Source organism: Cupressus sempervirens, chromosome 10 (genome assembly GCF_028749045.1).
Source record: "Cupressus sempervirens isolate cs-2001-9-10 chromosome 10, ASM2874904v1, whole genome shotgun sequence".
NCBI lineage: Eukaryota > Viridiplantae > Streptophyta > Pinopsida > Cupressales > Cupressaceae > Cupressus > Cupressus sempervirens.
Window position 1 is genome coordinate 507996110 of NC_143127.1, and position 16137 is coordinate 508012246.

The 16137-nt window shown below is 35.6% G+C and overlaps 1 protein-coding gene across 1 annotated transcript in view; it reads left to right on the forward strand.

Annotated features, from left to right (window-relative positions):
* The window catches only part of LOC149534891 (small acidic-like protein), a 54647-nt gene extending 39974 nt beyond the window's left edge, over nt 1–14673 (forward strand). The window contains exon 9 of the mRNA XM_089803738.1: nt 14305–14673. Coding sequence (XP_089659864.1) covers nt 14305–14481 — 177 coding nt within the window. The 3' untranslated portion in view covers nt 14482–14673. The remainder of the gene's footprint in view (nt 1–14304) is intronic.
* Nucleotides 14674–16137: the final 1464 nt, after the last annotated feature.

The window sequence follows — 16137 nt, forward strand, 5'->3', positions numbered from 1 at the left end:
ATTACTGATGAACCTGCTATCCCTGTCAGAAATAATGCTTTTTGGCAACCCAAAATGGACCCAAACATGTTCAAAAAATAGTTTGGCAGTCTCCTCTACTGAAATCATTTTTTTACAAGCCACCATGATAGCCATTTTAGAAAATCTATCTACCACAACATATATACAGTCTTTTCCTCTTCTGCTAGTTGGAAGTCCAAACATCAAATCCATTGAAACAGAATGCCATGGTTTATCAGGGATAGGGAATGGTAGATAGAGGCCCAATTTACGATTTGAAGGCTTTGCAATTGCACATACTACTCAAGATTTTACATATGAAGTGATGTTTTGTTTCATTTTTTGCCAATAGAAATGCTTTTTGGAAAATTGCGCTAGTCTTACCAATACCAAAATGCCCTGCCACTGGCTATAGTGTGCTTCCCATATCACTTTCTTCCTTTCTTCATTGGGGACACACATTAATATGACGAAGTAACCCATCATTGTATATAAAAATCTGGAACATGCTGCCCTTCTAAAACTTTATTGTAAATGTCACAAAAATCAGGATCATTACCATATAGTTGAGCCCAAGTTTTTGTTTGATGGCCATAGGAGTCCAACACCATTGTCAAACCTGTGATTGGAGGTCTCCTCAAACAGTTTGCTACTTTATTAGTGCTCCCCTTTTTATGATGAATTTTGAGGTGAAATTGGTGCAAATAAGCTGATCACCTTTGATGAGATGCTTATCATTTTGCAACTTCCCTTGTGTTTGCAAGAATTGAATAGGTTTATGATTTGTATGTATCATAGTTTCCTTTCCCAAGATATAATGCTTCCCTTGTTTGTAGGCATGAACAATGGCATACAACTCCTTGTCATAGATGGGGGTGCCTTTTTACTGTATCAGAAAATGTTTCACTATGATATGCAACGGGGTGCCCATGTTGCATGAGTACAACACCAAGTGCATAATTTGATGCATCAATTTCAATTTCGAATGATTGTTGCAACTCTAGAAGGACCAATACTAGAGCTGAACATAATCTTAGTTTTAATTCCTCGAACACTTGTTTTTTCCTAGTCCACTGAAATTTTGCTTGTGCTCCACCTCTGAGTGATTGATTAAGAGGCCATGATAAATAGGAAAAGCCAAATACAAATCTGCGATAAAAGTTAGCTAGACCCAAGAAACTGCAAAGTTCTGTGAAATTTTTGAGAGGTGGCCAATCTTTGATTATCTGTATCTTTGTAGGATCCACATGAACACCCTCGAATCTGCGATAGAAGTTAGCTAGACCCAAGAAATTGCTAAGTTCTGTGAAATTTTTAGGTGGCTAATCTCTGATTATTTGTATCTTTGTAGGATACACATGAACACCCTCGCTATCAATGACATACACTAAGTATTGGATGCTTTGCATACCAAAAGAGCACTTTTCTATGTTGGCATAGAGTTTATGTTTTTGTAGAGTCAAAAGCACTTTTTCATCATGTTGCAAGTGCTTTGACCAGGTTTTGCTAAAAATGAGAATATCATCGAAATAAACAACTACAAAAGAATTAACGATGGTCTAAGCACATTATTCATCAACCTCATAAATGTGGAAGGAGCATTTGTAAGGCCAAGAGGCATAACCAACCATTCAAACAAACCTTTCTTGGACTTGAATGCAGTCTTCCAAATATCTACTGGATCGATTGGTACTTGGTGATATCTAGAATTCAAGTCAATTTTTGTAAAGAACTTAGCCCCCCTAAGTTGATCCAAAAGATCATGAATTTGAGGAATTGGATATCTATTTTTCATAGTAATTTTGTTAAGTGCCTTGTAATCAATACAAAATCTCCATATCCCATCTTTCTGTCTTGCCAAAACAATTGTACTGCCACATGGTGAAGCACTTGGTCTGATGTGTCCCTTTTCAATCAGTTCTTGAATTTTTCTCCTAATTTCATTAGTTTCCAAAACTGACATCCTATATATTGGCTCATGCGGTATGGTGTTCCTGGAATTAAATCAATAGAATGCTTGACTTGACAGTGTGTTGGGACCCCTAATGGTGATTTAAACACACTATGGCACTCTTTCAAAATTTTATATATCTCTTCTTGTTGGTCTATGCTTGTGGCCACCTTAGCATGTGTGTTAAGAACAACTGACTTTGTTTGCTAGGGAGGAATCATGAGGAGGACAAAAGTTCTAGTTTGAGCAATTAAATGTTTACGTTGTTTAGCACTAATCAAAGAAGCAACTTGAGTTGGACATACCTTTGGTATTCGATACCTCTTTTCACCAAGCTTGATTCTGACATTGTGGGGTTTGGATTCATACACCCCATGCCTTTGATACATGTATGGCTGCCCCAAAAAAACATCACATACATCCAAAGGTGCTACATCACAAATTACTTCATCCTTGAATGGTTTAATTGAGTATGGTAGGCGACACTGTTGATTTATTTGAATGTCTTTCTCCTCATTAAACCATTCCATGGAGTATGGTTGTGGGTGGGTACCTTGTCATTTTAAAACTTAATCTTTTGACTGTCTTCATAGAAATTAAGTTCTTTTGGCTACCACTATCAACAATAAAATGTAGAGACTTTCCATCAACCCATATCTGTGAATGGAATAATCTCTCTTCATCTGCACGTGGCACTACTTTCACAGTCGCAACTATGGCATACGTGTTTGCTTTTATCACTGAATCATTCTCTTGTTTCTCAGAAGTTTCTATTGGTGCTGATTTAGGCTCAACTTCCTCTCGTATTTTTTTTCATCAAGTTTTTAATGCTGCGACGCTCCTTTGTGTTATGGGTTGGGCTCTTATGTATCTCACACCACATGTCTGTATCTATTTGTGTCATCTTAGTAGTCCACCATGTATTCTTGGTTGGATTTGAGGGAGGGTCCTTGCCCACTGGTTTTCCTACTATTTTATTGCTACCTTCACCCCTTGGCTTATTATTTGAAAAGTAGTCTCTTTTCCTTTCTGTTTGAAATTTTCTTCAATTTTTACAGCATATTTGAATGTAGTTGCTTATGTTTCAATATTCAAGAATTCCATCTCATTTTGAATATGTCTATGAAGCCCACCACGATATTTCATAATTTCGTGCTTCTCTGAATCTTACCAAGTGTTGCAGAAAGTGCATGGAATGTATTGGTGTAATCTTGTACATATTGGTCTCTCTTTTATCAAATCAACTGCCATTCTATATATTTCTGTTCATATATATCTTCAGGCAAGTATGCTTCTTTTATGTATTCCACAAATTCTCCCCATTTGGGCTTGTTATCAGAGAGTATTGTTAACCTTGCTCTAGAAAGTGATTCTCTTTCTTTATTCAACATTTTTGTTTCCCATGCTAGTTTCACATGACTTTCAGCCTTAAAGAGGGCAAATGTAATTTTTTCTGCATCAGAGAAATGATTCACAGAGAAGTATCGATCCAATTTTGATAACCAATTATCAACAGCATCAGCATCAGCATCAACTTTCCTTCAAAATTTGGGATATCAAAATTCACCTATACTTTAAAAGGGGCATTTCCATGGAATGGTGCTACCGGAATGGGTGATTGCTGGTGCTGCAACATTTGTGAAAACTGATTCATCATCTCTTCTTGTTGCCTGGCCAAAGCCTCTTCCACCATCTTCTTAACAACATCTGATGAATTATCTGACATCTTTGGTCTTTTGTGCTGCAAAGTAGGGTATTCAGACAAATCTTGTGTGGTCAATCTTAATCTTTGATAAGCGGTTCATGTTAGTTGGCATACAAGAGTGTTCCCGCTTTGATACCACTGATCTGATTTATGAAATGGGCTGAAACAACAATATCTGGTGTGATTTAAATACCTGCAATATCAGTGTTCAAATTTTGGAAAATCACTTGCAAAAACTCAAAAGAGTTGTATGCAAATACTTGCAATGTCAATGTTCAAATTTTGGAAAAACACTTGCAAAAACTCAAAAGACTTGTATGCAATTCAAAAGCCATCTTATTATTCAAAAATGTAAGAATATATACAATGGCGGAACATCAAAAGTCACCTCAGCCATGAATTCAAAATGTTTGTGACTATAATACAATAACAATATTTATCTAAAACTACTCAAAAACTAGGTATTTTTTCACCCCAACTTGCTAGGTCCATAACTTTTAACCTAGAACTCGAAATTCAAATCCGTTTGCATCGTTTGAAAAAATAAAAAAATTATTGTCCCTAAAACAGCGAGCCTTCGGCTGCCCAATTTTAGGAACCAATGAAAGTTTCAACTTCAAATTTTGAAGCAGAAGACCTTGAAGCAGAAGACCTCTGAAAAGTTTAATGTCCCCTTCTCCACGCTAGGCCTTATGGCACCTTGTTGGTCTATCTCTCCATCCCGATAGGCTATTGACATTTAATTTGAGGATGCCAACCAGTCACAATATTCTATTTCATTTCGTTGGGGAAATCCGAAATATTTAAGTGTGGAACTCCTATAGTTAAGTCACTTTATTTAATAAAGTTGATTTATAAGTTACTTTGACAAAAGTAACTTAAGTGACTGAAAGACGAAATTGGCTTTTATCCCACATTGCCAAGTGTTTGCATTTCCCCTCACATCAAGGTTATAAAAGCAAGGAGCTATAGTGGGATTCACACCATGAAATCTGATATTGTTCAAATTACGAAAAGGTTGCTTAAATGTGACTGGTTGCTTTGAGGACGAAACCCCTTTAAGCAGTAAGAGAAGTTGGACGTAGCCCCAACTACTCTTAGAGACTACTTACAAGTTGGCAGAAATATGGAAGGAGTGATGCGTCATTCTGGTCGTGTCTGCCTAGACACCAGACATTGCTTCATATGCAAGGTGAGAAGCCATAGGAATAATCAAGAAGTGGAGAGCAAGCCTGTGGAAGATAGACAGGTACTACAGCAGTAGGGAGTATCAGCTAGACCATGTTCTTCTGCAGAACGATAGCAGGGAAAGCTCCAGTCTACCGGCTATCATCTACCCTGTGTGGTTAGGAGGGAGCTTGACACTGAGTGTGACGGTTAAAATTGCAGGTGAATCTGGGTATTACATGAGTGTCCGCTGGAAGTTGGAGGTGCTGACAAGCATGAACAGACACATTTCCTGTGCCTAGTCAGCAAAGATTAACACTCTCTCTTGTGTAAGGGACACCAGTTCGAATGTCTAGGCCGTCATCAGCCATGGCATACGAGGAACCGAGGACTCTCTGGCAATGTCAAATCTTGAACATGTGAGCAACCAACAGTCTGCAAAAACACCAGGTTCTGTCATTTAATCTTGTTTGCATTTTATTGTATTTTGAACAACAGCACCGTCTTAAGGTTAGAGGCATTTGTATGTGGTTGGTTATTAACGAAAGCTCAATCTGGAATGTTAAATATGAGAAGAGTTCGAAATTTTGTTGGATAGTTATGCATTGAATGTATGTTGTCAACTCTGAACTTGTTTGAATGCCATCACATTTGCATTGTGCTTCTGTCATATTGTGAAGTATTTCCTTGCTGGTTAGAATCGACATTTCCTCTTACCCCGTGTTTTGGACTAGACCGGTTCTCTCATTATTTGCTGAGCTTGGGCTCTTACAAAAAGCCATTTACTAAGACCTAGAAAAAAACTAAAGAAAATATATGAAATTTTTTTTATTTTTTATTTTTTCAGTTTTAAGTCCTTTGACATCCTGGATCGGTTGGTGCATCTGAGTTTGGGAATTTATTGTGCTCACCTTCAAAATGCCATTGGTGCTGCCGAAGTAGAATAGGCACATACCATGAAGACAGAGACTTGCCTGGAGAAGAAATGCATACCAATTTGGACTCATTTAGTTTTGAATGTTCGATACACAAGTAGAGAAGAATCTTCTATTGGATAACACACTAAAATACTCAATGAATTGGAAGGTACATCTACTACTGCCACTATAATGCTAGCTTTTGTACTATTCTCCTCAGGCTTATGATTGGACCAAGTTTCCTTTGGACACACATTCAAACTAGGATCAGCAAGTTTATATGACTCTTTGTACACATCATCTGGCCTAATGCTTTGAGCAACTATTTTATCCTCCATCGTTAAGGGTGCTTGATTTGAAGTTGTATTCAGATGGGTGATCTCTCAGAAAATCATGGTGCTTCACCACTATATGCATTATTGGAATGAGTGTGAAGTGGATCATTTATGCTCTTCAGAGATGGGATCATGTGTACCACTATTCTTGAAATATGTGTCAATGGGTTTCACTCAAAAACTACACAATTGAATCTCGATAAATCTTCATTGTGTTGCACAGCAAATAATTCCTCCTGCTGTCAGTTTTTTATTGTGCTCTAAATTTGCAACAATGCACCATGTCCTTGAATTGAACTAGAATGTTAGAATGTTTTGTATTTTGGCTAATAAAGAGCATAATACTAAAAGTTTGATTCTATTTTTACATCATTTATCTCTTCAATTATATATGACTAGCCTTCATTAAATTAAACAAATCCCTGTGACTACCATCCACAATAAACTTTACTGTTTTATTTGACATGTGAAGCGTTAGGAGGTATTTAAATCAAAAAATTAATAATTTCTTTTAAGGTTGTCTAAAAACCATCAATGTGCACTTTAGTATCATATTAGTTTTGTTTTGTGGCTTGCAGGATTGATCATACCATATGTTCTTGCAATCTTTCTGACCTGCCCAAATTTTGAACCTTTCTGTGATTGTGAAGTTTGATAAGGAAAATTGTAGCTTGTACCTTGAAATTGTGCAGTAGGTGTACCTTTTGAATTCCTAGAATAACTCCATTCATCTATTTTTTGTTGATGTTCATTATGCAATAGATATGAATTGACCTTTTCAAAGGTCAAAGCCTAACTTTCCATTCCAAGACTATAAATTAATTTAGAAGTCTAAAAGGAGGGCTATGAATTATTTATGATCAGAACAATCATATCATCCTTCTTCATTGATTTTTTGACAGTGGCAGCTGATTCTGAATATCCTTGATTTTTAGATGTTATGATAATGGTCCATTTTCAAGCAATTTTGTATAATTTTATTTAATGCATGTTCTGGTTTTCTTTAGAAGTTTGGTACTAATCTTTTTATATTACCCCACATTGCACTAGCAAACATACCATTACAGACTTCTAGGATGAATTTTTTAGACATAATTAAGTTGAGCAATATTAGGGCTTCCTTGGAAGAGTTTTCAAAATCATTGGATTATTGGCTGGCCTAATTTTAGAGTGTGACGATATTCTACCACACATTTGATACCCGACAACAAAGAGTATTTTCTGACTCCCATGAATTTAAGATTGTGAATATTTGCTTTTGTAGTTGCACAACAGGAATATGTAGATTCACAAGATTCAAATTCTAACAACCCTAATAATTTGATCCAATAAATAATTTTTTCTCAAACCCTAATATTTTGTAAATCCCCTCAGACTTTACTCTTTTAAACAAAGTTTCAAACTTCTAACAACTCTTCTAGACTGTGAAGCAGAGATCAGATTACACAAACTAGGCATTCTAGAAATTTTTGACAGAACCTTCGCCAGAGTTCTAAATCAGAATGACATTTGGTAAAGAGTAAAATAACGAACTAACCACAAAATCTCATTTCAAAATCCTTGCTGATGGTTTCTGCTTGTGCCCTTGTTGCAAATTGCATTATTCTAATTTCTGTGGCTAGCTGCCTTTGTCAATCTTTGCAAAGTTGTTGGTTCTCTTCACTTGTCTGCATGACCATGACAGTTTGATCTCTCTTCCCTGTATGGCCACGTTAAGAATAACAATATTCGTACACAGCCTACTGGTGGGAAGCCCACCATACTAGTAGTTCAGACACTTAGTAATCCACTTCGGCTGTACTGTTAAACGTAGGGCAGTACCTCAAGCCCACTGCCATCATCAACCACCAACATTCTAAAGACATGACTACAGAGCTGACCTAGCATACAGCAGGGTATAAAGCATGAAATCCTGGCAAACTGTTTCTGACCTACTGAACAATTGTGATTGATAAAGTTCAAGGGCAACTCACCCTGGCACTAATCAAATTTACAGAAAATAGTGCCATTCATAGCAATGAGTTAATTGATAATAATCATAATTATCAAAATTTGATGGTTGATCCGTTTTGTATAACAACTTGTTACAGCCTTTCAAGAAGAATAACAAAAGTAATATAATTACAAATAATCAACAAATCATAAACCCCACTTTTACACATAATAAAGCAATTTGTTTTAAGTTAGAACAGGGTACAAGAGAGAATAGTCCTTTAAGGCTAAGTCACAAGGTTCGAGTTCGTGTTCGTATTCGACAATCATAAAATTCGGATGAAATTCGGAAGGACAAAAAATTCGAAAAAAATTCGTAATTAAATTCGCTTTATATGAATTTAATTTTTTAGAAAAATATAGCATAGAAAAATAAATAATTCATTTTTCTTTTACCAATTCATATATATATATATATATAATAAAAACATTATATAGAGAATATGTAAATTATATATATATTAAGTATCCATGTGTAATCTTATTTCAATATTTATTTTACTAATATATTATATCAACTATATATAATAAAAATAATATTAACACATTATTTTAAAACTACTATATATAAAAATAAAGGTAATATAAACATATAAAATAGTATCATCGAATTATAAAACACAATATGAATATATAATACCTACAAACAACATTATAAATTTTGAAAACAAATATACCCAAACACAAAATATTTTCATCAAAAAGGAAAAGTCTAGTTCGAAACTCGACGCCCCGCATTCCTCCATTTTCTTCAGCAGCCACGACATTCTACAAATCCTAGCCACAATACTTTGCAAATCCTTTCGTTGGATGGAATCGCATTCACAAATTTACCATCTGCACATCCGTGGGTAGTTTCTCCCACCCATCTGAGACAATGAAATGCAAATAACGACTGACGATAAACGCAAATAAAACCTCTTGGTGTCGGAAAAGAAAATGAAGACACGGAAAACCCTAAAAAATAATTTTTCAAACCTGATGTTGTATATGCAGACGAATTTTGGGCGGATTTTAACGATTTTTTAATGATGTTTTAAAGTTCGCCAAATTTCGAACCTCATGGCTGAAATTCGGCGAACCCTGTGACATAGCTTTAAGGCCACTTCAAAAACCCCGAGCAATGACCACTGTCAGAGTAAGAAACCCTAAATCAATTATATCCTCCTAATAAAATTCATAGTATTGTCAGTTCTTTTGAATTCTAGACATCATTGTCAACATGAATTCCCACCTAGAAGTTTCCTTACATTACGAAGTTAGGGTTTACTACTCAACACTATAACAAACCTATTAATGAAGAGTCTTACATTCTCAGCTATGCAAATTAAAGCAGTGCAACAGCTAAACTTCACTTCCCTAGAGAAGTTTCTGGCATGTAGTCACAGGCAATAGCTAACTTGTTTACATCCAGTAAAAGGTTTACCACTTCTAGATATTGGGGTTTAAATTTGACAGCATTTAATCATCCTGGACTTAGATTACATTCTCATGTAAATCCATAACATAGTTAATGAAACACAATAACCATTCTGAAAACTATCTCTTCCATGCTGTAATATCCCCAACGGACTCAGCATCACAATGAGGACTAGAATGTATGGAAGAGAATATTTGCAATGCATTACCATGTGGCTCCAGTAATTACCAACTGCCACCTGTGATAGTAGTTTTTGGTGCTTATCTTCATTATATTAGAGTTAGTTACTTCCGTATGTCAACAGACTGCTTCCTAGGCTGCTGCAGACAAGGTCAGATATTAAAAACAACAAGGATATTCAATATCATGCCCAATCTTCAATCGGAGGTATTCTGCGCAAAACTGAAACTCCCTGTCTAATCCAACTTGCTTCCAATGTCGCTCGAAATGCCCAACTTGAGAATGCCAGACCAACAAAACTTACGGCAACACTACCATGCCCAAAATGATTGTCGTATAATTTGCACCCACCAACTATACTTCTGCCCCAGAATACTCATGCACTGTTCAGGCTTTAGCCAATCATCACATCTTGTTTTGTGTTATTAATTGGGACGTTCTCCCACAATATGGTCAATTGTAGAGATTTAAAAGTTAAGTTAAAAAATAATCCTGGCCAAGCCAATTAATTCCGAGAGACATATACTATCGGGTTTAATATTTCCCTTCAAGCGGTGGCTACATATCATACCCAGGCCCCACGCAGGATAACCAATAACAACAAATTTATTCGTATCGTGTTCGAACCTCACTCCATACTATTTAATGCCCTCACTAATCATCCATTTGTGGAGTTCTTTTACTATTTAATGCCCTCACTAATCATCCATTTGTGGATTTCTTTTAATATCATTCAACACTGTTGTCAAATAATGTCAATATAGATATCACAGTTGCTATCCAAATGAAGAGGTGAGACTTATTTAAACTTGAGGATGGGTTATCTTGGTTCATCTATCTTCCAGAATGGCATTCCATTTACCGATTGACAACTGTCATGAATTTCTGAAGCTACACATCATCTGCTGATTATGGCAGGAGAGAAACAAGTTTATGTTTGAATGGATGAGGTGACAGACTTTTGTTTCGATGTCAGCTTCCACATAGGCAGCTACCATGGCAAAGACTAAGCCTGTCTAATACCAAAGAAGACACTGTCTTCACAAACTTCTCCCAACAATAGGCATAGTTTGGCATTTAGTCAAATTTAACCTGATACAATGATGCCTCCCAACCTTGAAGACAAAAAGCTCCCACGAAACTTTAGTTCCGCAAGAAAATTTTGATTCTCAGATTTTTAGTTATACTATAACAATCTTCCGCCAATACTTATTGACGCGCAAGAAACGGCTATCCTCAGAACTGCTGTTACATTCTGTTGTCCAGTAGTACACATAATACTTGAGCCCAAAAATAAACGCTCTAAATCTTATATTCTCTGCGAAGGCTCTAGCAACTGAAGGTGCACAGTGATAACAGTTCAAGAGTAACGTCTGAATGAGTAACGGTTTCAATCAACCATTCAGAAGACAACACTTGTGCCCTGCAAAAATTAGGCACTTATCACAAATAAGGATTAACGTCTGGGTATAAAGAAACGGTAGTAATAATATTCTATGAAGGTTCTTGTTGTCGTTGAACTCCACACTCTCGCTTCATAACTTATTCTGCTGGTGATGATGCTCAACCGTAGCCTTAATGCACTTGATATCTGATGATACGGCAGGATAATATCAAGCTTGCAATTAGACTGAATATCCAACAAATATTTCCCCAATAATATTTACTTCTAATAATCCCTCACAGACATGTGAATATATTTGGCATCAAAATTCTCGGTTAATTCTGTCTTATCGCTCCAGTTATTCCTGCACTTTGGAATACAACCGGCTCCAAGAAACCTCCGTTGCGCAATCGTTACAAGCTTCACCTGTTGATGCTCTTTTATCCAGAAGTTGCAATCCAATAGTGTTATGCACAGCACTTCCAGAAATTTAATAGTTACTTCAGAATAAAATGCACCCAGGAAAAAGAACAATTTTGGTTCGAATGTCTTCTCCCATGTCTTCCCTTTAAGCCAATACTCCATATACAAGGCTATTCATATAATATTTATCGGCAATAAAATATCAATCTTTGATGGCTCCTCAAGTGCGATTAAATTCCACCATCAATATGCATGGCAATAATATATGATGTCTCCAATATTAATAAGGCCTCTGATAATAATAGTTGAGCCAAAATAGAATTTTCAGCTGCCGAAAAAATATTATTAGCATAGAGAAAATTGGTTCTCAAAAGACACTCAACCTGGCAGAAACCTCTGATAAATAATTTCCAGTTCTGAAAATGATAAACTATTTTGGTAAATATGACTCACAAGCTAGCAAGTTTGATGCTCTGATACCACTGTAATATACCCAATGGATATTTGCCCACTTTTATCAGAAGAACAAATTTCAGAATACAACCGGATTGTTGATGCAATAAACCTTCAGATTTAACCAGCAAATAAAAAATAATTGCTCATTTAGGAAACCTCAGAAATTTCTATTGCATCATAATATTCAGCAATTACAAGAGCAAGAGAAGCAAAGCTCATAAAAACTCTTCAGAATAAGTTATTGTATTATACATCAGCAATACAATAACTAACTATCAAGAATCCAATTTTAAACACAAAGTAACAGTCAGATTGGAAAACTAAGAAAGAACCTGTAAGCCCACGTGAGACACCTGATGTGATGTCTCCACAAACAATGGGGTTGCGTCCACTGTTTACCGGCACAAAGGTTTCCGTTCTCAAGTTGGATGAAAGCTGAAGGTTTCCAAATAGCTCTCCAAGAGAGAGACTGAAATCTGAATCATAAACCAAGCATGCTCAAATGAATGAAGCTTTCCTCTTTTATACTCAAAACGGTGACACTTCAGTTCCCTTTTTGTGTCATTTTGTCACCTTTAATTCACTTTATACTATTAATTGGACCCATTTTAAAACTTTTCATTAAGCTCCCTTAAGCCAAAACAAATATTTTAGGAATTTGACTTTAGAATCTTAATGTCCCAAAAATGGGACATTACACATGCATAGCAGATCGCTAAGTCTACTCCTTTCAAGCAAAACTGGATTTGAGAGGGTTGAGTTCCTCTGCCTCTGTTAAACCCTAGATTGTCTTAGGTTGGCACGGCAAAGTCTCTCAACCTTATCCACTAATCATCTCTTTGCAAGACAAATAGACATTCTATTTTCAATAGTCATCAGCAAAAACAAGGGAAACTACTTTGAAAACAACCTAATTCCCAACTGGTTGAGATGGAATTATTCTTCTCAATTTTTTGCCAATCAACCTCTCTCCATCTCATCAAGTATATCTTTATAACCATCTGATTGCCAATTTCCATGTGGTCTCAAGGCATGATTAAAGCATGAAAACTGCTGAGTTATCCTGTTTTCACCAAGCCTCTGTGGAACTGGAGTCACCATGAATGAGATTGAACTTGGTGCTAAGCAGCAGTTCCCATAATGTAGGTTTTAACTCCATTGTTCAGCAGAAGAACATAGTGCACACCAATGCCAAACACAGTACAGACACTAGAACCTTATCCTTCCAAAATTAACCCATTAGAGTAATGTTCAACATCTATCCAATATGATAGGCGCATCTCAAGTGAGTCAAAACACATAATTTCCTGAGTAAATGCAGTGTTCATCAGCTCATTCAACTTGGATACTCAAGCCCACAAGGTTTTGACACAACCTCACATCATTCATTGAATGAAATACAAACATGTTATATCACACTAGACAATGCAAATGGTACTTGTCACGGTTGCAGAAGTTTTTGGAGTTATTTTTGGATTTTGTGTAGCTCACCATGATTATTGGTCTCAGTTTGCTATGGTATATACATGGAGTTTAGGTATTTAGGACACTAATTGTAAATCATAAGGGATGACCATGATTCACATTTTGAAGTACATTTTTTTATTAGCACAAAGTTAGTTTGAATTAAGCCGAGTCCAATGGCATTGGTATGATGCAAATGAGTTTTCAAGTGTTTGTGGAATGTCACACAAAGCTGTTTGAAAAGTCAAAATCAATTGTGGATATGTTCATTGCAAATTGATAGTTGCCTAAAAAACTGCATGTTCACAATGTAAAGGAATGCCTAATGATTCATGAATCATACCAACAAAGGGCAGGCTGACAGATAATTCACAATTTTTTCGTTAGTGTACGTTATCCTTCAAGGCTCCTCTTAATATGTTTCAGTAAGATTGTGTACTTTATTTAAGTTCGCAGCTCTTTCCAATGAATTGTTATGAGAGTAACCAACATAATAATTGCATCAACTTAATATGTCGGGTACTTGTATAAAACAAAATAACATAAATAATAACTAAAAAGTTTGTTACTGTTGACTATGTATGAATACTTTTTGGTTTGGTATGTTCTACAAAATAATATGTTGCTATCTTGTCCATTTTTTTGCTTTGGAGTTTTACTCCTGTTTCTAAAACTATGTTTTCGTTTTTAGAATAAAATTTAGTTGGAACTTATTAGTATCTTTGCCAGTAAATAGTAGATTTAAATTAAATTGAATTAGATAATGCATATTGTGATACATTTAGATTATGTTATTGTAATGCACACAATAGACAATAGGCAAACAATCTTGTGATTTCAATTTTTCTTTTTGTTGTCTTTGATGTATAACTCCATATCGTAAAGGACTTGACTCCATGTTTTGTTACAGATGAATAAAAATCAACAACAGGGGATACACAAAACCTTAGAGAGCCTAAAAATTAAAGCAGAAAATGAAATTGAAAGTGACGAAGAAGCTGAACATAGTAGTGAGGATGATACATCAGATAATGATGAAGGTATTTTAGAGAGTGGAGATCCATTTGAAGGCAAAGATTTGAAGTAGGTGAAGATTTGAGTGGGTATTGCCTTTTCCATACCGAGATTTTTTGAATCGAGGTTTGGATGTGGGAGTCACTTTTTTGCACGAAGCTATGTTTTGTTTTAACTATCAACCAGTTTGGTGTAAAATGTTAAAAGTAATATGCAATGTAGTACAACTGACCAAATAAAAAATGGGCATCTTTTTATTCTCTTTTCTAGTGTGTATTCATCTTGTGATCAATTTCTAACAGTTGCATTAAACATCCAAGTTGAATTTTGCCTATGGACGTGATTTCTAATCAATCATTTTCCATAACACAGTTTATTTTAAGACTTCAATTTACTGATGTCCTTTGTAGAACTCATGGATATTGGGTCACAGAAAATTTGACACACAAAAATTCTGTGACCTAAATATCATTGTCGTTCTTAATGAAATTCTAGAAGCCATCCATCCTCAAAGCAAGTATCCTTGAAAGTACACATGCACTCACAAACCTTTTTCCAATGAAAAAGAGCCTGCTTTGCCTCCATGTGGGAAAGCAAGAAGAAAGAATAGATCCAATAAGCAACAGTTGATAGACTCAGTGTAATAATTGAAAATAATAAATATGCTCTCCAAGGAACCAAGTGCTTATTAGTAGAGAATGCACAACGCCATGTAGTGGGGTAACTTGAGCAGGCATATTTCTCACCACTCTAAAGTGAGAAAATTATAGAGGCGAGAGTTCTGATATGATAGGCATGTGTGCAGTCCAAGGGTCAGTAGTCCCTGCTAAGATCCCCATGAGCATTAAACCATGGCATGAAGTTCTTGAAGATAGTTGTGTCGGCTTCCCATAAGGCAAGAATTGTCCAATGGAGATATAACTTGCTCTACCCTTGTGTTTTTATTTGTTTATTCCCTGTTTTAATTAAAGTAGTCAGATTTCCACAATCCATTTGAAATGCATCAGTTTTCTGGAATTTGATTGTGTAAGAATTTTTAACATTAACGTTTCGGATCACACACAGTGATCAATCTCCTTCATCCTGATGATGGATCACTGTGTGTGATCTGAAACGTTGATGTAAAAAATTCTAACACAACCAAATTCCAGAAAACTGATGCATTTTCCCTGTTTTGTTATACATATTGTAAAGCTATGAGTCAATATCTATAATAATATTTGTTTCTATTGTAATTATGTGGTAGTTAGGTGCTTTTTTCTTTCTATAGCTTTTTGCACAACTGAGCTGATGAAAATCATAGTGTAAATGTAAAGTTGTTACAATCAGCTGAATTTGTGAACTCTCAAATACCTGACAATATGACATACCTGGATTGACAATATTACATGCCTGTTCTCCTTGTCTGTAAAAATTCTCTTACCTTAATAAATATTCTGTGTATCATTTTAAGTTTTTTTACCTTAACATTATTGTTCAAAATTGACACTGTTGGCTTTTGGCTTAATGGCATTTTGATGAAAGAACTTCGATAGTTTGTGGGTCTATATGTTTGGTCTAAACACCCTTCAATCACACATCGCCAAGAACCAGAAATCTGCCTGTTCCATTCTTATACTCGCAGATACTTCTATTACTGCCATCAGAAATGTAAATCTTACAAAGGAGGGACGTTTTAAAAAAAAATCTTTTATCTCTTTCCTTGATAAGACTAGGTTCTGATGGCTGG